Source organism: Podarcis liolepis (assembly GCF_965112155.1).
Source record: "Podarcis liolepis genome assembly, chromosome: 9".
Taxonomy (NCBI): domain Eukaryota; kingdom Metazoa; phylum Chordata; class Lepidosauria; order Squamata; family Lacertidae; genus Podarcis; species Podarcis liolepis.
Window position 1 is genome coordinate 46,383,364 of NC_139564.1, and position 25,876 is coordinate 46,409,239.

Below are 25,876 nucleotides of genomic sequence, written 5' to 3' on the forward strand. Positions count from 1 at the left end.
AAGTGCCCACCCCCTCTCTCTCCCCTTATCAGTCCTACCTCAGCACTGCCATTTAGCAGAAGCCAATTATAAAGGCAATGAAATGTCGGCATATATTTTCATTAGCATAATACAGCAAACAGCATAAAAATGCTAATTCTGCATCCCAACAGTTTAAGACTTTAGGAAATTGCTATGCAAATAATTATTAAGAGGGGTGTGTTAGGTTCCTCCCACCCCCCCTTGCCAAGAACATACAGTGAGAGCAGCTAACTCAGAGGGGATATATCATTATTATTGCTGCAAGGTGTACACTTGCAGTGAAATACTGCTTTTGTTGGTGGAAAACCAATGAAGGCAGCACCCATTAATCACAAGGAGCAGGTTGGTGCATGCAGGTCAGCTCAGGGCAGAGAGCCCAGTCGCAGTTTTGGGTGAAAGCTCCTGCGTCAAAAGTGAGCAATGTCTTTTTCTTCCTGCAGACATCCTCAGTGGTGCACTTTGGTAATATTGGATTCTGGACTTTAATGGTCTCAGGGGTGTAAGTATTCCTTTGAAGTGGGATAAGTGACCCCTGCTGCTTTGGGGGACCCTCTTGGTCGTTCTGCTGAGTGGGGAACCAAAGCCCTGCTCTGACAGCACCACTTAACTCCAATTGTGTTCTTTTATGTACAGTGTGTATGCAGACTATGCTAAGAAAAATGAGTGGTAGTTTTCTATTCCTGAGCCAAAGTATCTGCCCAGCGCATTTCCTTAAGGATCAGGTCCATAGCTTTGGAGAGTTTTTGGATGCATCCCTCCGTATGGGATACCCACCTGGCAGTTGGTGTTTTAGCTTTGCTCACTCTTGGAAAAGGGAAGAGCTTGCCAGAATTTTTTGTGAATCTGCAACATCCAGGTTGGGTTACTGCAATGCATTATTATGCATGGAGCAGCCTTCAGAAGGCACTTAAGAACCTCAATTGGTTCAGAATACAGGGTCCAAGGTGGTAGCATTGGCAGGTGGGGTGGGCAGTAGCTGGTTCCTTCCCCACCCATAGGTGCCAACTCCCAGGGGCCCAGGTCCCTTTCCCCCCCATTACTGTTAAGTTGTGGGTGAACATGTCAGACGACACAGCGATTCTTCAAAAGATCACTTGTTTATTCACAGGCCAGAACAGAACTGAACTGAAGGGTTCAGCCAGCCTGCTTATATAGAGCCCCACTACAACACAACAGTAACAACTTTCTGTAACTATCCAATCAATGAACGTCACTTTCAATTCCTTATTTGCATATGTGGACCTGAGTGAAAACTATCTACAGTATCCTCCTGCTGGCCCAGGGTGAGAACTTCTCTACATAACAATTACATTTAAGGGGGGCACCACCACCACCCCTGCAAAGTTGATGGGCAATGCTTCCTTCCTTTCTTTTCCATGTTTGGGCTTGGGTTTCCCAACAACCCCTGTAAGCGAACTTATAAACAGGCTGCTGGATGGCAAGAGAGCTGGGATCAAGAAGTGGGGTGAGGCAGGGGAATAAACCTTCACCAACACTAGGTACCTCCGTTGTTAAAATCGGCGGTGGGTGGGGATGATCTGCCCACCACCACCAATATTTTATTCATGTTGGACCCCTGTCCTCACCCTACATGCAAGAGCTTCCTATGTGTGGTTTAGAGAGCACACATAGGTCAGAAATAGTGGTTCTGCCACAATGCCTCAAACCTCCCCCCATCCCCAACATTTGAAAAGGGATGCCATTTATGACAGATCTAGAACACAGAACCTGAATTTGGATCCAGTTCCTCTCTTGAAAGCCTTGTTTTGTTTCCCTGGCTCCTTTGCAGTATTTGTTTTGTTTTAGGCAGCAATCCCCCCAAAAAACCTTATGTGGGGCTGTTGGGAGGAGCGGGGTTGAACCAAACAGACATCCCTCCTCCCACTTCTGCTGGCTCAAGTAGCCTGATGTCACACTGCCAGCATGGACTTCCCCTCCTGATGCCCATCAAACATGCAGACAACTGTTAAGCCCACCAGCAGTAATCCTGGCAACAGAGCCTGGTGGATCCTGAACTGCTTTCACATCCAGCACTGGCCAGAACTAATCTGCCTGGTCCCCTTAACCTTCCACTGCTTCTGCCATGAGGGTGGTAGCTCCATCCAGAGTCACTGCAGCAAGTTCAGATTGCTGTGCCTGTAAAGAAAAGGGTAATAACCTGTGGCATAGTTCTGTGGTCTACACAGGAGAATGTTTTTATACTAAGTTGGGTTTCAGGAAAATACTTTTCATTCTTGTTTATATTGGCTGCTGGCTCCTTGCTTATAAAAGACAAGTGTTTCAGTTTTACAGCTTGCTCATTAAACACCATCAAAATTTTCAGGCATTAGCAGAAGTCCCCTCTGGGTCTGTTAAATTTAGTGGTGTGTGTGTGTGTGTGTGTGTGTGTGTGTGTGTGTGTGAATTCAGGCTGCTTCTCTATTTTAGCACAGTCCAGATGATATTAAAAATCCATTTTTAAGGAGTATTGATCAGGTGATGTGTAGGGAGATAGGATGAATGTATTTTGAAATGATAGTTGGAAAAGTTATTTTATTGGGAGCAGCAATGGTTGGAGGAAAATAGAAGGGACATCTGGGGGTGGGAAGTCAGCTTTTAAATTTGTATTGAATTTGTATTAATTTAGTGACAATTTGTTAAAAATTGTGGAAAATCATAAAAATAATTAGCAAAAAAAAAAAAAAAAGGAGCACTGATCTTCCAGAAGAAATAAACCTTTGGAATCATACCGAAACTGATGAACGAACAGAAACAGCTTTTAAATGCCCTACAAGCCAGCCTGAGATTCATTCCAATTACTCCATAAAATGTACCTCTGATGTGCGCTGCAATTTGGTTTTTTTGTTTTATGCCTGCTGCATGTGCCAAATGTTATTTCCTCTTGGTTTTCACCTCCATATCTCCAAGACCCTTCTACTTATTCCTATACACTAATACCAAATTCATTCTCCCAATATCCTTATGGAGCCCAAACAGTGCCAGTCATGTACAACCCTAAAAAGGGGGAAACCCCTAAAATAGCCCAACAAGGTGTTAGCATGCTCACAAAATTCTGACTGTTGGAAGAGGGATGGAAAACCTGGGGGAGGGGAATGGAATGGAGTATTGCGGAATTGGGCATGGCTGGCTGAAACCAGGAGCACTTAATGCTGCAATGTTTCATTGCAGATCCCACTTGTTTTCATATTCATTATAAAAGCTGGTGAGAGAAAATAATGGGTGAGAAAGCCTTATTGGAACACTTTCGGATGTTGCTGGCCATTGTGTGTCTTCTGACTGAAGCTCAGTCAGACTGTTCATTAAAACTGTTAGTGTTTAGCATTGCTCATTGAACCCATCTTCTTAATCTACAATGCTTGTTTAGTTATAACATTTCCACCTAAACAAAAATGTTTCTGTTTATTTTGAACCGTAATTACTTTTTCTTTCCTAGGTGAATCAGACTTCTTAATGAGATTGCAAATAACCTTAATATGAGTGTTTTGCTAACTTTCCAAAAGCTAATGTAATCAGTAATGTATATTGTCCTTTGGACACTGTTCCCTGTCTTTTCAGTTTTCCATTATCTTGCTTCTGAAAGGTTTAATTATACGTTGCCTTTTAGCTTCACTGCCTCAGTCATCTACACACAGTCATCTACATACCGTACATAGCCTCAGTCATCTATACACATAGCATTTTTGAAGTTTACGAAGTCCAGAAGGTGCTTCAATAATTTGCAGAAATTGCAAGTGCTCAGTCAGGAGGTTGCCTTTGATACTTTCCAATTTCAAAATCCCATACGATCACATATTTATGCTGTATTAACTATTACCTAGTGTGTCCTTTATAGTTCTTTAAAAAAAAAACCAACTTAGATGCAAAATACATTTTTTCCCTCCAAGCAATGACCTTCCCCACCATCATAATAAGAGCAATAAGCACAGTAATCTTGATATCATCAATATACTTAGTATTCTTAATATTCTCTGTATTTCTAACACTTCTAGTATTTCTAATACTTTCTTTATAATGTTTTGATTTCCATCCTTATGTTAATAAGACTAGATTACGCTTATGGTTATTTCGTAGTTTCCTCTTATTTCTTTGAATTTGTACTTAATTTGTGCTTAACGCATGTCTCTATGTCCTCTTCAGTTTGCTTGTTTGGGTTTTGTTTTTTTGTTTTGTTTTTTGTATATTTTTTCATTCGAAATTAATAATTAAAAAGAGCTATGAGCACAGAATGGTGTGGGGGGTTTTTTGCATACACTTGTAAGTTTTTCAAACCCTGACTTTTCTCTTTCAGCTGTTGCCAAGCACATCCTCACCTTATAGACATTCACTCTCTTGTTTTGTTCCTCTCTCAGGTCTGGATGTGTGGAGGAGGGATGTTTGACGTTCCGTGTTCCAGAGTGGGGCACATCTACAGGAAATATGTCCCTTACAAAGTCCCATCTGGCACCAGCCTAGCAAGAGTAAGTAACTTATGTTGTGAGGTTTGTTCAGCTGTGAGACTTGACCGTATAAAATGCTGTCCAGGAAACCTGTAACCCAAAACAGAGGCTCCCTTCAAACACCGCATTCCTCATCTACCAAACCTTAGTTAGGAGCATCAGGAACAAGTGATGGTCTCAAGAACTCCTTCCATTCCTTCCTTCCCTCTCACATGCAGTTCCAAAGACGATTTCCTAATTTCCCGAAACCACACTTTGCTATGGCATCCAAACAAGCAATCTATGGGGTGAGTGATCCATTACACTGGAAAAGCGAGGGGAATCCACAAACCCCACGTGGTTGGCCACTGTGGGGAAAAGGATGCTGGATTAGGTGGGCTTTTTAGTCTGGTGGATCAGGGGACTTCATATTTTTGCCCATGATCACCAACTCATAGCTGTCCTGTAGCCTTCTAAAAATAAAAGCTAAGAAGACAAGGACCTCTGCTTTCTTTCCCCGTAATTCAAGCACTGGAACAATCTATCCAAATCAGGATTGCAAAACCATAGAGGGACCACTCAACACCCCGTTTGCCAGTTGAACAACATGGTAAATTGTGGTTTGAGGAAACCAGGTCATCTACTAAGCCACAAACAAAGTAGGAGGACAGATCTCTTGTGCTTGTTACACTTTCACAATCCTACAAGGCATGATTTGGAGGATTGGGAATGAATATTGCCACTGTCTCCATTTTTTTTGGAGTAGCTAATAAAAAAAGGTATTCTGCTTTTGCAGAGGAAGATGCCTATTTTGGACAAAAATGGATTGCTGCAAGATCTGATAACGTAGGCCAAATTTGCCATAAGTACCTTGGAAGGACAAACAACTTCCAGTAAGCAGGAGAGGAAACACTCCATTTACTGCTTGGAAGCTCCTCAGACATAATTCTGAGGAGAGTTCAGCTTCAGCAGAGGACCCACAAAGCAAGTCTGGCAAAGTGTTTCTCTTAGGAGAAATATTGTTGCAGGTATCTGCCTGGCCCTTCGACTTCAGGCTTGCTAGAAGCATCCGTGGGACTCTAAGCTTAAGGGCAGATTTTAACATTACTCTTGCCACTGACAGGAAATCAGTCAGTGAAATCAATTCCAGTTGGAAATAACAACCCTGGCACAGGTTGCTGCAATATATGAAGGGTATGTTGGAAATCGCCCTGAGTCAGCAAGCCTCATTTTGCTCTGATGCTCCCTTTGGTTTCAGTTCAAGAGGCAAAAGCTCAGCTGATTGCCCAATCAGTTCCCACATGCTCCATTTCCTGAGCCAACTGCCAAACAAAGGAGGCTCAGTTAACATGAAGTGATCTCATAAGGTCGTTTTATGGAATCAATGAATTGCAAGCTTACCAATTGATGCGTTTTCAAGAGCTCACGTAGAAAAGGAAAAAGGAATCTTTTGTGGAAAGATTGCAGAAGGAGGTACCTGTTAGTATCTTCAGCTCACAGGCAGAGGTACCTGGCCTCCCCCGAGGCAATTGAGCGAGATACTGTGCTTACCGTCCGTCTGCGACCTCCGGCAGGCTAGGTAAACAAACCCGGCGATTCTTCTCATTAGTCGTGAGAAGAACACACCCTCTGCTTCTCTCTCCCTCCCTGCATTCTCCCAGGGAGGAGAAATGAGACAGACAGGAGTCCTTTCTACATGTTTTATTCCTGTCACTCAACAGTACATAGAAATGTGACTTCACCCTTCAGACTCCATCAGAAGAGTCACACACTCCTCCCCTGTACTTCCAGCACAGGTCAGATGACAGACTGAGCTAACATCCGGTGCTCAGTACAGAGAATAGGCTCCACCTTTTCCCCAACAGTACAGTGAGAAACCACAACATCCTGTTTTGCATTCCAGCTATCTGGAGCTGGCTTTTGCATTGGTGCTTTTTCCCAACATCCTCCCCCAAAAGCATCAATTGGCAAAATATGATCCAGAGAAGAGAACAAACAGTTGTTATACATATAACAGTCCCCTGTTGTTTCAGTTCCACCCTTGGAACTCCCCACTACTGGTTTCACCAGTGTACCTCTCTGGTTGTCTGGCTTCCAAGGAATGAGTGCTTCTGCATTACCTTGGCTAGCTACTCTCTGTTGTGTCTTTGTCTCTGACTTGGACACTGCTTTAACCTGCTTTGTGTTGTTAACAATAGCAACACATGCAACAGCTAAGTTAGCAAACTCTTTTGAGTACCTCTTTGGTGGTACACCCTTTTTGACTCTCTCAGACCTACGTATGAGGTTCTGATCCTCTGTGCTCACTGGTTCAACCTCTGGACTCTGTTGAGAACCAGTAGCAATCAGTGGTTCTTCCTTCATCTGTGAAGGTCTATCCATTGCGTGAGATTTTCTCTCAATGACTGTTACAACTGAACTCTCTGAGCTATCACTGTCATCATCATCACCACTGTAATCTGTGACATCAGAAAAATCATCATCATCATCATCTGAATTGCCACCTGTGGGAAATGTTTGTACTACAACCCGCTCTTGTTCAGGAGCACTCTCTAGAAACTTTGTGAGAATCACTTGACCAGATTCAGACAAAATTACTCTGTAGAGACCCTTTTCATAACCCACAAAAATGCCTTTGGCATTCTTTACTCCACCTGGAGCTTCTGTTCTCACATGAGACCCGAAAACCTTAAAATAGGCAACAGAAGGTTTTCTATTGAACAGCTTCTCAAAAGGAGAACATCCCAACTCTGTTGAGACTTTTCTCAACCACACATGAAGATAGGACGCTAGCGATTCGGCCCAATAATCATGTGGCAAATGTGAACTCAGCAATTGCGCATGCATCCCCTTTTGCAATTCTTTGTTCACTTTAACACAGACCCCCCTGTTCCACGCATCTTGCGAAACAGCAACTTTGTGGTCTATCCCTTTTCCATCCAGGAACTTCTGAAACTTCTGTAACAGAAAAACTTGTTTCTCATCTGTGAAAAGACAATCAATGTTAGCATCATGCATATTTTTAACCTTGTCACAAAACTCCTGAAACTTTTCTAAAGTTTCTTGCGGTTTCTCCATCATATAAACCCAAGAATAATTAGTGAAACAATCCACACACAAAAGGTAATATTTTGCATTGCCTCTAGATGGTTCTAGAGGACCAATCACATCAGCATACACCCGCTGAAACGCTCTGTCGACCTTCGGCACCTTCCGGGCGCTCTTGGTCACACTTGCAAGAGAGATTTCGTTAGAAACAGAAGAATTACATTTCATGTAATCACTTTGATCAAAAGTCAACAAATACAGTCCATCTTTCTCTTTGGCAGTAAGAAACAGTTCTCCATCTTTGTATATCTTGCAGCTTTTAGCATCATAGGTCAGTCTCAGTCCTTTCTTCGCAATCTGCGACACACTCAGCAAATTAAATTTCAGTTCTGGAACCAGATAAACATTACTTATAGTCAAGTTCAGACTCTCAAGATACACAGTCCCAATTCCAGTCGCTTCCAACTCTTGACCGTTGGCCTGTTTCACAGCGAAGCTTTGCTTCTTCAACGTCGAAAATAATCCTCTGTGTGGGCACATATGGACGGTCGCGCCCGTGTCGATTATGAACGAGTTCCCAACATCTGGCGTGGTTCCTTTCGCCATCATAGCCTTTGCAGGTTTCACCTGGCACTTTGTACGGCTTTTGCCTGATGCCTCAGGCTTCGTAGAGCTGCTCTTTGCTCCTCTTGACTGGCGCGGCTTCTTACAGTTTCGCTGTAGATGCCCAGTCTGTCCACAATTGTAGCATTGGACAGCACTCAATGCTACACCATGCTCTCCAGTAGATTCAGCAGTGGGGGAATTAGAACTCTGTTCTTCCCTCCCCCTGTCCTTCACTTCCAGTGCAGCAAGTCTGTCGTGTTCATTCAGGACCACAGCACACACTCTTTCCGCGGTTAGCTGCGCGGCCGGTAGGGAACCAAGCTGACTGGCAACAACCTTGTATGTGCGATTAAGGCTGTTTATCATCATGAAGCAAAACACTTCCTCCTGAAGACGGAAATTGCGTTCCACCATCTGTTGACGCAGAAACTTCATTTCTGTCAGGTGCGCTTGAACATCTCCATCAGGCGCAAGTCTCAGATTGGTCAATTTCTCAAAATACAGCAACGCTGAAGAACCAGCATCTCTCTGATGCGTTGTACGCAGCGTGTCCCAAACCTCTTTCGCATGTTCTAAATTCTGGATATGCACCAACTGCTCATCTGAGACACACAGAATTATAGCAGTCCTGGCCCTCACGTTCCGTGACTCCCAACCTCCGGTTGGTGCTGCAGGGATGGGGTTTTCAATTACATCAAAAAGCCTCTGATTCTGCAGCAGGGCCTTCATCTTTACAGACCAAGATGAATAATTGTCATTATTTAAGGCAGGTGGGTAAGGCAGCGCTCCCTTCTTGGCATCCATCTTGAAGCCAAGCCTCTTGCTCACACTGTCAAACAAGCTGTAAAATCCAACAGTTGTTTTTTTCTTTTCTCAGGCAGGCAAACTGCAAGCTGTTTATGCTTTTAGCACCTGGCAGCTACACGCTGACTTGTAGCCAAACTTGTAGCCAAAACAATCTATGGCTTTGTTTCGCTTTCCCAGGCTCACAATACAGCCCCTTTGCCAGTAACTTTCCAACTTTCCGTTACTTAGCAACAGTGCATTCAGTAGGACAGTCTATCAACCACAAGAATTTGTGGAATGCAGGCTTCAGCCTTTAAGCTGCAGGCCTCTTCCTCCCGGAGCTTTTGTTTTTCAAACGCAGAGCTCCCGTGAAGTGAACCAGGGAATTAATCAACCTGCGTTCACACTTTTCGCCCGAAAAGCAGCAGCATACCTTGAGCTCCGTTGCTTGGAAAACACCTCTTCTTTCCACCAGCTGTCTGTTGAGCCTCTGGCTTTTTCAGACGCTTGCCTTCTCCCTTGGAGCAGAGGAGGACATTCCACCAGCCTCTCATCCAGATGTCCGATGAATCGAAACCATCCGATGGCTGCCATATGTTAGTATCTTCAGCTCACAGGCAGAGGTACCTGGCCTCCCCCGAGGCAATTGAGCGAGATACTGTGCTTACCGTCCGTCTGCGACCTCCGGCAGGCTAGGTAAACAAACCCGGCGATTCTTCTCATTAGTCGTGAGAAGAACACACCCTCTGCTTCTCTCTCCCTCCCTGCATTCTCCCAGGGAGGAGAAATGAGACAGACAGGAGTCCTTTCTACATGTTTTATTCCTGTCACTCAACAGTATATAGAAATGTGACTGCACCCTTCAGACTCCATCAGAAGAGTCACACACTCCTCCCCTGTACTTCCAGCACAGGTCAGATGACACACTGAGCTAACATCCGGTGCTCAGTACAGTGAATAGGCTCCACCTTTTCCCCAACAGTACAGTGAGAAACCACAACATCCTGTTTTGCATTCCAGCTATCTGGAGCTGGCTTTTGCATTGGTGCTTTTTCCCAACAGTACCTTTGTGAGCCCGTTTGGACCTTAAATGCTGACAACTGACAGGATAAGGAGGGGCAGAAGAGGTTAGGGAGGTGGCAAAACAGCATTGGGGGGAGGAGAAACAGAGGAAAGTGGTGCACCACAGCTGTGGCCCATGTTTGGTGACTCTTTACATTCTGACTGAGTTCCATTTATTAGTAGATGTGGGCAATAACATAAATGAGGAGGTGGGTGGCCATATAAGGTCCCACCTTCCTGCCTACCCCAGGAAGAGGAACATGAGAAGCTGCTGTGGCCAGCCCAGTAGCAGGACAACGATGGCCAAGATGAGAAAGAGGTTCTTCCCTTTGTATCCTGCTGCCACCGCTACGTCACATAGGACACAAGGAGGGAAACCACTGGTGCTGTCAGGGGGGTTCAGTGAAGACTTCTGTCTCCCAGGGCAAAATTTGTAGAGCCGTACCTGGTAGCTGATGCTGGACTTCGTCTCCAGTCACTCACACCATTGACAGAACAGCAGTGAGGCAACAAGTCCCCTTGAACTCAATGGGCATGCTTCTGAGAACACATGTATACAACAACAACAACAACAACAACAACAACAACGTCTTCTTGATCATTAAACCCGATCACATCTTCTGCTCCTGACACCTCCTCCTCCCAATCTGCTCCTTCTCCCTCCAACCACTCACCATCTACCACCAATCCCCTGGCTCTAAGCCTTCTTCCCCTGTGGGTTCCCTAGGGGGCTCCCCAGCAGGTGTCTCCCACCATTCTTCAGCATCCAGCCAGTCTATGACATTTGTGTTCTTCCAAGTGAGTGCACATGCCTGCATCTTCGGGGCAGGTGCAAGGACAACCTGCCCTGTCCCGTTATGCTGCAGCAATGCTGCTGCCGGGAGGCCAAGTCTATGACTCCTCTCTGCCAGCCACACCTTCCTTTCCTGAGAGCGCTACAAAGCCTAACACCGACACTGATGGGCTCAGCCTTTTTTAATCAATGAACCCAATTCTCTCCTCCTCTTCAGATCTCACTTCTTCAGCAATGCTTTTCCTAACTTTCTTCGGCCCCTTCTCAAGTATACAATGCCACCTCCTCCAGATTCAACTTGGCTTCCCCAGCCCCCTTTGGGTTTTTTGCCACTTTAGCATAGATGATTGGCTTTCTAGAGAAGACCTCCTTCATTCACGGGTTCTGCGCCTAATGCTGGTGTGTTAAATAACTGGTAAACGTTAGCTGTGTCTATCCTTAAGTACCTAAGCTAGGAGCGACTGGCAAAGTGCTAAATAATACAGCACATAGTATAATTTTATAAATGTGCTCAAGAGGGGGCAAACTTCTGCAAGGGTATCTCTGCAGTGGCGTCCTCATGAGGTTTGAAGAATTCTGCATTTCAGTGATCCGGAACAGATGTGCAGCTGGGGGAGGGGTGCCATGCGCTTTCTAGTTTCTGTCCCATTTGCCCATACTGTCAAAATATGACGGCTCAGAAATTTCTCAGAAGGATGAACTTGTATTGTTTCTCATAAACAAACAAACAAACAAAAACTCCTGCCATTTAAGAACAAGGACTCCCGAGCTATCATCTCCTAAACAGCTCTAATTTCACATACCCAGTTCCTGCTGGCATAAATGTTTTTCTTTCTGTTGTGGAGACAAAGCAGGTGGTAACCTATCTTGCTGTGCCAGCTGAAATGTGCTCCATTTGTTCTCTATCTCACTCCCTTTGTATTCAGATAAGTCTTATTGGTTCTGAGACATCTAGCTTTGTTCAGACGCTCGAAGCACAGCAGATTAATCAAATTCAAGAGAGGTGCTTCTAAATGAATGTCGGAAGCAAATCACAATGGGAGAAGTCATTCTAAGCAGAAACATTATCTTACGCCACAGATTATGAGATGAGTATTGCTCTTCATCTTCTCACAGAAGATACCCTTCAGTGCTCTATGACTAGTACTCTATTAAACAGCTAGCGTCGCCGAGGTTGCAAGTTCTGCTTTTGAAGTGGGGTTGTATGTGACACGTCCACTCTCAAAATATCCTCTCAATGAAACCTTGATTCGGGAGTCTGATCAAAGAGAAAAATAAAATATGAAAATGTACTTCCATCTAGTGGGGAGAAAACAAAGGAAACAACATTACTAGATTAACGCTTGCAACCTCCTGTTTTTAGAACATGTGGGTGCTTCTTCAGATTAGAGGTGAACTGCAGCTAATTCAGTAAATGACACAACGAATCATATAATTGAAAAGTTGGAAGGGGCCACAGGGATTATCTAGTCCAACCACCTGCTATGCAGGAATCCTTTGCCCAACGTGGGGCTCAAACCCACAACCCTGAGATTAAGAGTCTCATGCTCTACATACTGAGCTACCCCAGTTTTTGTAGAGCCTTTCCTAGACTGGAGATAAAATAATATGGAGCCTGCTGGAAAAGAGAGCATGATTCAGGAGCCCTGAATAGGAGCAATCCACACTGCAACATTTTATTTCAGCTCCCACTTGTAGCAACAAGCAGAGGCGGTGGAAGGGGGGACGCGGTGGGTGCAGGCCGCCCCGGGTGTCACCACTGAGGGGGTGACACAATGGCACTCACCGCAGGGCCTGCAGCGCTCCCGAGCCACGCGTCTCTCCTGAGAGAGATGCAGTGGCTTGGGCACGCACAGGCTCCGAGCTGCCCAAACGGTCCGCCTGCTGCCTCCCCCCCAGCTGTAGGGTGGCTGAGTGGGAGGAGGCAGGCATACTCTAGAGGCCCCGTGGTGCGTCCCACCCCTATGGGTGGCTTGCCCCGCCCCTCGGCACGCTGCTCCAGGCGCCCAAGCAGCTTCTTCCGCCGCTGACAAGTTAGCAGTGTGTTGATGAGGCAAAACAGAAGTTTGTCTCCAGATATTAGTTTTGCAAGCCCAGGAATATATTGGGCTTTTAAAGGGTAATGTTAGGACATCGGATTATACTCAGTATTATCTCTATAGAAAGAACTTCAAACTCCTACATATTTCCAAATGGAAATGATGTGGAAAATCAACTCAGGCAATCAAGCAACAAGCAAGAGAGATATCTGCAGTAAGATTCCATGGAAATAATTAAGTGAGCCTTTACTGTATCTCGTTAATTAAATCCCTTTCAGTAATTGCATTGAAGTTTCTGCGGGGGGTTTTGTTGTTTTTTTAAAGCAAGAGAGAAGCCATCAGTCTGACTTTTATCAGGCTCCTAATAGCAACTGAATGCAAAAGGCTTCCATTTGCTTAATGCACAACCATCCAAAGCTAGATAAGGGAATGGCGTATTGTAATTGTGTGTGTGTGTTATCAGTGCTAATACTTAAGCGGGAAGAGATGACTGACTCTTGCTTTCTGCTGCTCAGAACCTGAAGCGCGTGGCAGAAACGTGGATGGATGAATTCGCAGAGTACGTTTACCAGAGGCGGCCCGAGTACAGACACCTCTCCACCGGCGATATCTCAGCCCAGAAAGAGCTTCGCAAGCACCTGAAGTGCAAGGACTTCAAGTGGTTCATGGCTGCGGTGGCTTGGGATGTCCCTAAATATTTCCCTCCGGTGGAGCCACCACCTGCTTCCTGGGGAGAGGTGAGGAACATTATTGAATATGAGCCAGTTGCTTCAGGTGCTGTCGGATGCAACACTATATTCCCTGCGAAGTGGCTGCTATGGTGATAAAGCATTCACAAAATTAGTTCCAACTTCCGTGGCCAAATAGGTCAGTAAGAGAGCAGGTAGCAGTTGGAACCACCACAGTAGCCGTGGTTGAAGTGAGAAACCTTTTGCCTGTGACCCTTTATAATTATCTAAGCAGTGTCTAGCAGCACCGCACTGTGGACGCACATGCGAAAAGGTTTTCAAAATGCAAAGATACTTGTTGCCATGCTAATAATAATAATAATAATAATAATAATAATAATAATAATAATATAATATGCTGCCTATCTGACCAAGTTGGAGCTCTGGGTGGAGCTGCAGAGCTATCCTCTATTGGAATGTAATTACTATTTAACAATTGTCTTTTATGCTTTTAAGCATTTTGTGTTGTTTTAATTTGTGTAAGCCACCTTCAGTCCTGGTCTGGAGAAAAGGCAGACTATTCATATTATTAATAATAGTAATAATAATCTTGACACTGCTGATTATCCAGGCCGGGCTGGGGCAAATGCACTGGCGAGAATGCCAGATTGGTGGCATACTTCCCACCTGCACACTCATCCTGCCCCAGTCTTGCCATGACTCCATCCTGTCCAGATAACCAGCAGTGACACCAGTATCAGGAGTGCAGCTCTACCTCCCCATTCCTGACATGCGCTGCTACTGATGGATTGGTGACTGCTGTGTGTATTGTTGCACTGAGTTCTGTGCCACTTTTGACATTTGAACCATACAATATTTGTGTGTGTGACAGTGTGTGTGTGCAAATGGCAGCTTGGCTTCCCAGTTTTCCTATCCCGTTTTCTCACATTTACACACAACAGCAACACACACACACATTTTGCCTTTCTCCTTGCAAAACTCTGTCTGCTGCAAATGAGTGATTGATTGGCAGCATGTGTTCTTGCAAAGGCTAAACGTGAATTTTGAACATCACCAAGTGTACCCTTGAAGCAACCTGCTATTTTGGGTTTCTTTGTGCCTTCAGCCATGCAGTGCTGGAAGGGAATGTGGTGCATCTGGCCTTCTGTTTTGTCTTTTCATCACTCGAAGCAAATGCGGAAAGTCAGATGGATTTGCAGAGGGGTGCAATGTGAAAGAAAGTCACTGCTTGGTGAATTCATTGCTAGCTATTTTACACTTGGGCCTGTGTTCTGGCTGTGATTCTTTGGCCACAGAATTTGGATTCCTCAAAATCTCACTAAAAAAAAACCAAGGACACTATCCACCTTTGCATGCATGGATGCAACCTCTCACATCTGGAGGGTTGGCCCAGAGCTCACCAGAATCCCCGTCACTGTCTCCCCTTTTTGGACTGACTTGTGTCAACTGTAGTCTGCTGGCCATTTTATAGGCTTTTGGTGCTCATCCAACTGTTGGTCTTCTTCATCTAGCTCTTAGGGCTTCTCCAGATGGCCTATATATTGTGCATTCATCCCGGTTTGCTGACAAAAAGCTTATGTGAAGTTTAGACTGTGTTCAGAATACTTTCCAATTTGTTTGCAGGGCACTTAGATGACTAAGCATTCATCCTTTTATTCAGGTGTTGGTTGTGGTGGGCCATTGTGCATCTTCCCATTAGACATTCACACATCTCACACTTTTCAATGCGTTTCCCCATCACTTTCCTAACCGCAAAACGTCTGCTTCTCTTTTAAAGTGGATTAGTTGTACTAGGGCAGGCATGTCCAACAGGTAGGTCACGATCTACTGATATATCATGGGGTGTTCCTGGTTGATCTCTGGCCCCTCAGCGATCTCCTTAAAAAAAAGCAAAAAACAAACAAACCACAACTTTGGCTTCCTAAAAAAAGCTCCACAACTTTGGGTAGATCACTGCCAGCCTTTTTATGACAATGGGTAGATCACTGCCAGTTTTTTTATACTGTGAGTAGGTCGCAGACTATTGGGAGTTGGATGTCCCTCTACTAGGGCAACAAAGCCCTTTGAGCCACTTGAGCTGTGCAGACCTACATTTATGATATGTGCTTGAATGCGTTCTGCAAGACAAGGGCAGTCAAGACACACCTTTACTCTTCCTCAAGCTCAGGCTATTCTCCCCATCTGAATACAGATGCTCACTCAGCCTCCTTTGGACCGAATAGCTAACCTAACAACCCTATAAAGGGCCAATAGTGCCGAGTAACAAAATGCAGCTAGGATTGTTTTGGGGCCTTTTCATTCTCTGGACCTTACCCTGTTCCTTTTCTCTTCTCCTGCGATCAGTGATTCCCAAACTCATCGTGATGGATAAGCAAACCCACTTCCTGGCTTCTCCAAACTTGCCTAAATCTGAATAAAAGCAAAGCACGCTGCTTTAGTCTCATCTTTGCAGACAACTTAACTCATGAATCTCATGAGGGGCGTTTGGGGAAGAGGGTTGTACCACAGTGACATGAAGGTCCAAAAGGGAGAACTCTGACATTGGACCTAGCAACAAATGCAAGAAAGAATCAAAGTGTTAGAACTGACAAAACTCCTTTGCTATGACATTAGTTTCAGAGTTGACACCGTGGCTTTAATGACCCCATCTCAGCCCATCGGCTTGCTGCATTTATGGTGGCATAAAGGCAACGGTTAAAAAAGAATCTCATCTGGAATGCTGCACCCTCTCTTTGCCTGTCAAATTCCCTCCATCAAACCTAGTGTCCTTCTGAATTCCAGAGACATTGTTTTATCTGTGCCTGAGCTTCTGTTCCCAACCCCTTTCTTCTTCTTTTTATGGCTTCTTTCTTTTTACGGCTTGCACAAAGGAATGTGTGTGTGTGTGTGTGCGTGTGTGTGTCTGCTTTAAAAAGTTACTAGATATCAGTTGGCTTAAAAGGCAGCTTATTGCTAGGCATTGAGCCTGTAGATGCTGGCTTGTGAAGTATGCACTGCTCTCTTTCTCTGTCTCGCTAATCACAGTAGCTATGTCTGTTCAAGCGATATGTGCGCTGCTTTAAATTTAAATGCACAGGGCAGCCTTCCTTCTTTTGTATTCTGCACCCTTGAAAATCTTTCAAACGCTCTCCAGTTGCAACACAGCCACTCGAGCATTCAAGTCACTGGGGCTTTGCTATGCGAAAGGCATTTGGTAAATTTGTGGGGCTTGGAAGCCTTTTATGATGCTGTATTGAACTGTGGCGACCCTAACAAGCGAGTCAAGGCACTGACTTTGATAGTCAAGGACAATACACTATTTGAACAGAACATTCAATTGAAAAGCATTTCTGACTTGATTTGCTATGTGTTCCAGACACTAGAGATTGCTTCATTTAGAAGCTTCAGCCCTTTGCTACATCCAGCATCTGTCATTGTTAAATGCTGCTAGACTGTTGCCCTGTATTTTCCTAATACCATGTAAACTTGGTTTTCAATTAATCTTATCAGGGTAGAAAACAGTCATGGACCTGTCAGTTTGATTGACCAATTCATGGCTAGATCATTGCTTGAAAATGGAGCTTGAGTTGATTGCAACTAGCCGTCCCAGTTTTCAGATTACTACTGCTAGGATTTATCACATGAATATACCACACTTTCCCCAAGGAGACTATTTCTCATGATGATCTTGGGAGGTGGGCTTGACTGAGAGATGATGAGAGGTTCCTCAGGTCTCCAGTTTTGTCAAATGGATGGATTTCTCTGCCCTCTTGCTGCATTAAGTGGACAAATGTGATCTCCTTTTCATGAAACGGATTGAAATTCTCTTCTAGTTACTGAACAAGAAGTATCATTTACCCTCTCATGTTATGAAAGGTTTTACATGCAAAGGGCAATTCCTCTTAAGTGTGTGTGTGTGTGCGCGCGCGCACGCACGCGCAGTGGTACCTCGGGTTAATAACTTAATTCGTTCTGGAGGTCCATTCTTAACCTGAAACTGTTCTTAACCTGAGGTACCATTTTAGATAATGGGGCCTTCCGCTGTCACCTCTGCACGATTTCTGTTCTCATCCTGAAGCAAAGTTCTTAACCCGAGGTAATATTTCTGGGTTAGCAGAGTCTGTAACCTGAAGCGTCTGTAACCTGAAGCGTCTGTAACCCGAGGTACTACTGTATATGGATCATATGGATGTCCAGATTGACCCTGGGAATAGCTATGCATATAACAATCTTGTATTCATCATAGGGTGGCCAGATGCAAAAAATAACAGGATCCTTTCACCTTTAATAGTTGTGCAGAAGAGAGAGCTTCAGCAGGTGTAGCTTGTATGGCAAACTATACCTGCTGAAAGTCTTTCTTCTGCACATCTATTAAAGGTACAGAAGCCCCATCCTCTTTGATAGGAATTCATTGATAGGAAGTGACTCTTGAGAGTGGGATTGAGCCTTTAAAATATAACATGAGAAGTAGCTATGACTCATTCTGCCACATGTATTTTAATCGCAAACCTTGAAAGCTTTTTTTGCTTCAGCGACACAGTTCATAAGATCCAGAAGCAGCTGGATGATTTTAGTATTTAAAAGTGCTGGGCTATAAGGATAATTCATTCATATTTCCATCTCATCGAAGTGAAGCCTTTCACTGCTGCTGCCACCGGTAGCCTGACACTTCTGTTTTTCTTTCCCAGATCTTTTTCATTTTAAATTAAAGCAAATTTGCTTAATTAGGAGTGTAGTTGGGGTGCCAATAACAGATGAAAGGGCGTGTGGCTCTCACTGTGTGATTAGCGGGCTGATGTTGTGGGTCATTATTTTTAAATGTAGAACACTCATTTATAGTTATTGCATCCATTCCCCACCCCCGAAGAGTTAATGAGAGAGATTTAAAATAATTAAGGCGTTTAGAGAGACACGTTGAGAGGTTTTCAGGTCATCTGGAGGGGGATAAGCCTGCCCTCTAATAATAAGGCTATGCTTAAAGGCTGCGCTCCTATACACATTTACCTGAGACTAAGTGCCACTGAAAACAATGTGACTTTCTTCCAAGTAGACACGTATAGGATTGCATTGGGATGCCATATACAGGATGGGAAGGCAGGTGTAAGATTGTTCTGGCGCCACCCACTAATCTTCCCTTTTGGAGTTTTTACTTGGAAGGATGCAGTTCACCTGCCTGGTGGCTTCTATACTCTGGTTGTGGCAGAGGCCAGAATCTCTTTCCCCCACACTTCTGCAGTCTCATGACATCCAGCACTCAGGGTAGTGTTCTTTCTGGCTGTGAAGTGGGGAGCAAGCTCTGTGCAGCTGCTCCTTCTCTGATTGATGGCTGGGGCCAGGCGAGTCTTCCTCTTGCTAGAGTCTTTTTGTGGCTCTTTTCCTCTGAGCAATGGCAGAGGCCAGAGTGGTCTTCCCCCTGCTTCTGAAGTCCCAGGGCAAGGAAATTAGGTGTCTTCTTGGGTTCCTTCCATCTTTACAAATGGATTTCTGCTAAGGATTCGGTTTGTATTTAAAGGGGAATCTACGTAATTTATACAATTCTGAAACAATACGCAAACTTGTTGAAATTTGCACTTCTTCAAATTTTGCAGAGCAACTCTATGGCTGTAGCTATTTAACAACCTGCATGTTGAGCATTTTCAGAGGTTTGTAGCCATGCTAATCTCACTGAATGAGTGTCTGGGTGCTCTTGGCCTTAATTTTTTTAAATCCAAATATTGCTGCTGATGACACTAACAGTATGCCTGCCAATTTCCTAAATGTCATGATTGTAGGGAAATAACACCACCCATATATTGGCCTCTCATCTATGTTAGATCTTATCTTTGCTCACAGTACGTTGTGAGCTGGATGAGCTTGGGATGTTTCCTTTAGGCATGGAGGGGGGACATGGAGGCCCAGCAGATGTTGATGGAGATAGGAGTCCAACAAGATCTGCAGAGTCCTCCACTCCTGCTATTAAGAATATTTGGATATGGAGCCTTTCCTTTATTCATGTGCTGGATCAGTTTCCATCCATCCATCCTCTGCAAATCTGTGATTCCTCTATTCTTGTTCTGTGCAGCTGGTACTCTGTGCTAATCAGCATTGACAAAAATGAACGAGAGAGTCTATGCTTGTATTTATTTATTTTTTTAGTTGGCTCTCTGTTTTCATGGACGTGCAGCATCTTAAATGAATGTCCTCCCATCTCCTTAATGCTGGCTGACAACAGGACATGCTTACACGGTTTTCCACTCAGCATTACAGAGCGGCAATCCTTCATCTCTCGCCAGCCATATGTCTTGCAAAAGTAGTCCCCAAGGTGGTGCCAAAGAGTTTGCATTTTCTGCGCATATCCTTGCAAGCTGTTGTCGCAACCTGGGCCACTTCAACTTTGCCTTGGCCTGGAATATTGTCAAACTGCCACTCCTGACCTGGGTCTTAGGAGGTTTCCGTTGAGATAGTGGCAAAACCCAATGAAGTCCATGCGTGTAACTGCAGAACCAACCTGTCCCCAGCTGCTCTTGCCACTGGACCACAATATGCTTCCGAGGCTCAGATACGGTGAGTCTGCAAGTTATCAGGCTAATTAAGCACCCAACAGTACACAATAATATTGTGCAATATTTACATATTATAGCAGGGATGAGGAAGGTTGTTTTTTTTTCAGCCAGAGGGCTGCCTTCCCTTCTGGGCAATCTCTCAAGGGCCATAGGCCAGCGGTAGGTGGGGTCAGAGGCAGAAGTGAGTGGAACAAGTAATGCAAATGTTACCTCTGGACAGTAGGCTACTTTCTACACACTCACATGCCACACTGTATCCTCCAGCCAAGCAAGCAAGAGGCACTACTTGAGATCAAGGGCATCTTCCAGCCACGCAAAAAGACTCAAGAGTGTGACGCAGGGCCAATGAATTGGGTGGCCTGGGGAGCATTCCCAGGGCCAGATACAGAGGCAGCATTCAGCCCCTGGATCTGAGGCTTCCCAACCCACCAGCAACACTTGGTGTTCAGAAGGCAGGCAAGCAATGCCACCTTACCTGCGCTGTCCCAGCAACCACTACTGACCCTGGTGAGAGTGGCATCTACCCACTTTTTGTTTCTGGTCACACCCACCACTGTTGTGCAGCCCCCGGAAGATTCCATACAATGGCATGCAGCCCTTGGGGTGGATAAAGTTATCCACCCCACCATGCCCAGACGTTATGATAGCTTCCATCTTCCTTTTAGTACCGGCAAGAGATAATTCACCTCCTGCAAAGCAAAGCAGGGGGGAATCCAAGGAGCAGCTGCTGGCATTCTCTAGGATGACATAGGAGCAAAGCATCCAGCAGTGCTAAGCAGATTTGTTCCTAAGTAAATGATAGACGTTGAGAGAGTGCAACTTATGTGGTGACTTCAGAAGCTCAGGTATCGAGATCTAAGTAGTGCTGGTTCACCGTTTATACTGCATTTTTTTTAGATTTGCCTAGAGACAGTCTTTAAACCTCTTTTGTTGACCACCAGCATTATGCTTTCCATTTTTAAGTTCGGAATAGAGTAGTTGCTTTGGGAGACGATGATCAGGCATCCGCACATGAAACCAATGTCCCCACTGTGGAAGGACGTGTGGATCAGGAACTGGCCTCCACAGTCACTTACGGACTCATTGTTGAAACCGTGTTTATGGAAGACAATCTTACTTGGCTACGAGTGATTGCCAAAAAAGAAGTTCAGTGGTACCTCGGGTTACATACGCTTCAGGTTAAATACGCTTCAGTTTACATACTCCGCTAACCCAGAAATAGTGCTTCAGGTTAAGAACTTTGCTTCAGGATGAGAACAGAAATCGTGCTCCGGTAGCACAGTGGCAGCAGGAGGCCCCATTAGCTAAAGTGGTGCTTCAGGTTAAGAACAGTTTCAGGTTAAGTACGGACCTCCGGAATGAATTAAGTACTTAACCTGAGGTACCACTGTAGTGCTGGTTCAAGTGACCATTGCAGCTCAAAGGCCAGTGTATATTTTCAAGTTTTTTTTAAATCCAGTAGCACCGGATAAGTCAGAATAGAAGGGGATGAATCAGCCATGGATGCACCAGGTGGGAAAGAGCAATGAGACTAGCAACCGAATTCAAGCCATCCAAGCAGGAAGAAGCTTCTTTTTGCCCAAAGGGAGGCAAGACGCCCTGAGGCTCAGCCAGCCAATGTAGCTCCAGTTCCCTCCCCCATCCAGTTGTCTGCTACGGGGAAGCAGGCTTTGACAAGCCTCATTCCCATCACTCATTCACAGCCACTTGAGGCCCTGGGAAGATTCAGTCCAAAGCCTCGTGTGCTGAAAAGCAGGATGTATTCTTTTGCTGCTAAACCTCCACAATCTTCCTCCACCAGCCCTCAGGCCCTTTCTCAAGTCTTTTATCTGGAGCCATCTGACAAGCCTGGGTCCAAAGACATCTTCATTACGTATCTGCTGACTGCTCTGTAAGCTTCCACACGTATTCATGGCTGCATCCAGCCAAATCTGCAGGGGATTTAATGCCGAAATAAGGATAAGTGCTGGGCTTCGGCTTAAGAACTTCTCTGATCTGTGATTGGTTCAGAAAGTTCTTCTGACTATACTTTCCCCAGACATGTCTGGTTGCTAATGGGAAGCATAGGGGAGGCTTGTCCATTAGGGCCAGTGGAGCATTGCCCCACCAAGCTCAATCCAGCCTCAGCCTACTTACAACTGGTCAAGGTTTCCACCGACTATCAGCTGCCACTTCCTTAGCCTCAGGGGTAATTTCATAGAATTCAGCAGGGAGGAACAGCAGTGTAGCTAGCCCCTCGGGCACCTGGGACACCCGGGGGGCAGGGCAAGCCGCCCATGGGAGCAAGGTGGGCCTGGCAGGGCACTCTGGGCGGAGTCTGCCCGCCGCTTGCCTCTCGGCCGCCCTCCAGCTGAGGGGGAGGCGGTAGGCTAATGCAAGCCCCAAGCCACCTGAAAAGGCAGTGTGGTGGCTACAGGTGCCCAAGCCACTGCATCATTCCCAGGAGAGAATGTCGCCCTCTGGGTGAGTGGCACCCAGTGCACCCTGCCCCCTTCCTAGCTATGCTGCTGGGGAGGAAGTCAGAATTAGTTGGCACCAGCTATTTTTAGCTCCAGCTCTGCCTGCTGTTTGGTTCTGACCTACTGTTGGCCTCCTTGCCTTCCGCCCAATGGGAATGGTCTCCACTGGGGAAGTCTGATGGGCAAGCTGAACTTTGATCTTCCCATGTGCTCCTCATTCAAGTAGATAAGATTGTAGAACTGCTTATTCCTACACCAGTACAGCAGTTGGTTATTTTGGTTGGCCAGTGTATTACATATGTCAGGGATGGAAAACTTCAGGCCTGGGGGCCAAATGCAGTCCACCATTCCTCTCTGTCGGGTTCTTCCTAGGCCAGGCTCCACCCCAGGCCAATCCTGCTCCAAGCCTTCCTGCAAGAGACAGAAGAGAGAGAGGCTCATGCTCATTTTGGTCCTTCCGAGTCTCTACGAACAAGAGGAAGGGATCTGCCTCCTCTTACTTGGTTATTTAAAGTGCCATCACTGGGAGAAGCAAAGCTCTGAACTCTCTCCAGGCAGAAGCCATGGAGGGTGAAAGGGCAGAGGATCAAGCAGCCCAAAGATAGTCTAAACAACTCAAAGCCCAAAAGGCACAAGCATCCTCCCCCTACTCTCACTTTCTCCCAAAACCTCTCATTAACAGCCCCCTTCCCCCTCTGCACAAAAGTGCACCAAGCATTCACTTTTTCCATTCTTGGGAGTAAATCCCCCTGTATCTGAGAAGATGTATAGAATAGCGTCTGCAGATGGTAGCCCCCACAAAGGTGATTTCCAAGGGTGTGCAGCTGGGGGACAAAAGCTTCACCAGTGAGAGCTAGGAGTGGCTAGAGGGGCATGGAAACCAACTAGGCAATTTGCATCTGGCAAAGACATCCCTACCCTCTCTCTGCCCTCTGGTGTGGACAGACAGCAGGCTGAACGGAAACACATTAAAGTGCAATGCCGCATACAATGCTGTACACATTCAAATTGAAATGCAACAAAACAAAAGCAACCTCACTGTGTTTTAAGCCAATAATGGGTACAAAGCCTCTGATCCATTCACATTCCCTCAAATCTGCTGATGATATTGACTAGGCAAGGTACTAAATTCTGATGATGCTCTTAATTCATGCTGAACAATGTGAATTTGTATAACTGCCAGTGTTTATGCATAATGACCAGTCTATATAGCAGCAGGACCAGCCTAAAACATTTGGTGCCTGAGAAAGAGCAGCAAATGGTGTTCCCCTCCTGCTTCCCATTTAAAGTTAAGATGCATAGGACCCAAGGCTAGCCAAATGGCAGCTGGAACAGAAAATCCCATAAGCACCTCTTCGCCAAGGTGCTTCCCTTAGCAAAAAATTCATTCATTCACTGAAATAAATAGAAACAAATTGAAAACTAACCTTTTTCATGACCCCCCCCCAAATCTGCTACCTGAGGCAGTTGTCTCACAGTGCCGAATGGTAGGGCCAGCCCAGACTTAAAGTAATTCTAACAGAGGTATCGGAGAACGGCGGTGTCTGCATCAAACTAATTTAGACTGTGCACAAGACACACGTATCACAGAAGTAAATTATTCTCTTTCTTTTCAGGTTTCCAAGCTGCATTTCAGTTCATAATGGTGGTTGCTTAATTTTCCAGATTCGAAACGTGGCAGCAAACCTGTGTGTGGACAGTAAGCATGGAGGAACAGGCACGGAGCTGAGGCTGGACATCTGTGTAAAAGATGGCTCTGAACGGACCTGGTCACATGAGCAGGTATTTGGACCATCACATGGCTTTTTCCTCTATCCAAGATTATAAAGGGTTTTCTCAGGCTAGTCCCTCTGGCTGACACACCCCTTCCTAACACATTAATCATCTCCGTCTAGAATAGCACATGTACCCCCTCTTGCGCAGAGCCCTGAGCACAAGAGTTGTGATTTGTTATGAATAAGCTGAGGAGTCCAAAGGTCTCCTGGAACAGAAATGCTTCTTACATTGCTGCCAATGTGAATAGATTCCATACAAGTGTATGTGCATAATGTGTGGTCTGCTGGATAAATATCTGAGGCAAAATGATGGACTGTAGCAGAAGGTAGAGCACAGCAGACTTTGAACATTTGACAAATCCTTTCCTTTTATGTTTTGTTGAACTGAAATAGTACCACGTGCAAGCTGCAGTTATTTGTAAAAGCAGCAACGTCCCTTTGTTGTCAGAACTGACTTGGTATTTGCAGCCTCTGTTGGCTAGTGGGTGGTTGAAATACCCAAAAGCAGGGGTCGGCAACCTAAGGCCCATGAGCCACAAGCGGCCCATGGGGGTCGTATTACTGGACCATGAACTGCCCCCGAACCAAGCCACCCGCTCAGCAAGTCCCTACGTGCTGCACTACACTGGTGCACAGGGACTCGCTTTTGCAGTGCCTGAAAGGGCATCTGCGCAGACGCCGGAAATCATAGACGTGCGCCATCACGTGCACATGCGATCCAGCCCATGGAGGGAGCCCCTGCCCAAAAACAACAGCAGCTTAATATTATTTTTATTTTTATTTGTTGTTGTTGCTGCTGTTGTTGTTGTTTGGGAACTGGCCAATAACCCTTAGAGATCAGAGCATGTTTGGCCTGGAATCCATACTTTGAAGGGTGTCTTGGGACTTTTAAGCCTTGCTCCAAGTGACAGTTCTAAGGATCCAGGGACCAAAGCTGTCTCTTGGGGAACCTCTAGCATCAGTCTCCCCCCCCCCCCCCCCGCCTCATTCTTCCTCCTCCATACTGGGTTTGATGGTGCAGTAGATTCAATCAAACAAAAGCCATGGGATGTGTTTTTTCAAGAGCTTTTGGCTCATGAGAAAACAACCCGGGGAAGGGTTGTGAGTCAGTGGCAGAGCACAAGCTAGGCATGCAACACACTCCAGGTTCAGACCCTGCCATCTTCAGGGAGGCCTGGAAGACCCTGTCTGAAACCCTGGGAGGGTGGAGCCTCTGCCAATCAATGCAGAGAATACTAAGCTACATAAACCAATAGAGAAGGATACCTTATAAGGCAGTTTCCTGTGTTCTGTTCACGGTGTTCTGTTCTTTTCTAAATCTTCTTTTGCTTCTATATGACAACTGTTTCCAACTGGCCAATTATTTCGATAATTGTTACATTGCAAGGTATTGTATTGCTCATCCGAAAGACTTGCTGCATGCTCCTAATCAGGCTAAATCAGAAGTAGGTCCTCCCGAATTCAGTAAGCAGGAGCAGCTCACCTGAAATAGCTTTCCTGTATGAGCATCACTACCGCTTACCAGGAGAGACCAAGTGGTGGTGAGGTCAGGGCTATGTGGGTAGGAGAACCAGATTAGCCCTCCCAGTATGGTCACACAGCCCTGACCTCACCACTATCCCCACTTCCCCTTAAGCTACAGCATCACCCCTGCTAGATTCG

The 25,876-nt window shown here is 45.5% G+C and overlaps 1 protein-coding gene and 1 long non-coding RNA gene across 7 annotated transcripts in view; one reads left to right on the forward strand and one right to left on the reverse strand.

Annotated features, from left to right (window-relative positions):
* The window catches only part of GALNTL6 (polypeptide N-acetylgalactosaminyltransferase like 6), a 458,632-nt gene that overhangs the window by 412,935 nt on the left and 19,821 nt on the right, over positions 1 to 25,876 (forward strand). For 3 of the 4 annotated variants that reach the window (XM_083520303.1, XM_083520304.1, XM_083520302.1), the window contains exons 9-11: positions 4,371 to 4,478; positions 13,286 to 13,507; positions 24,105 to 24,800. In XM_083520303.1, coding sequence (XP_083376429.1) covers positions 4,371 to 4,478; positions 13,286 to 13,507; positions 24,105 to 24,266 — 492 coding nt within the window. In that variant the 3' untranslated portion in view covers positions 24,267 to 24,800. Of the gene's footprint in view, positions 1 to 4,370; positions 4,479 to 13,285; positions 13,508 to 24,104; positions 24,801 to 25,876 lie in introns of those variants that run through there. The other variant, XM_083520305.1, reaches the window with a different exon arrangement.
* LOC310714761 overlaps positions 1 to 25,876 on the reverse strand; it is a 107,679-nt gene that overhangs the window by 16,643 nt on the left and 65,160 nt on the right. The window contains exon 5 of one of the 3 annotated variants that reach the window (XR_014530048.1): positions 22,412 to 22,850. The exons of the other annotated variants lie outside the window; for them this stretch is intronic. This is a non-coding gene — a long non-coding RNA (uncharacterized lncRNA). Of the gene's footprint in view, positions 1 to 22,411; positions 22,851 to 25,876 lie in introns of those variants that run through there. 3 annotated transcript variants of the gene reach the window in all.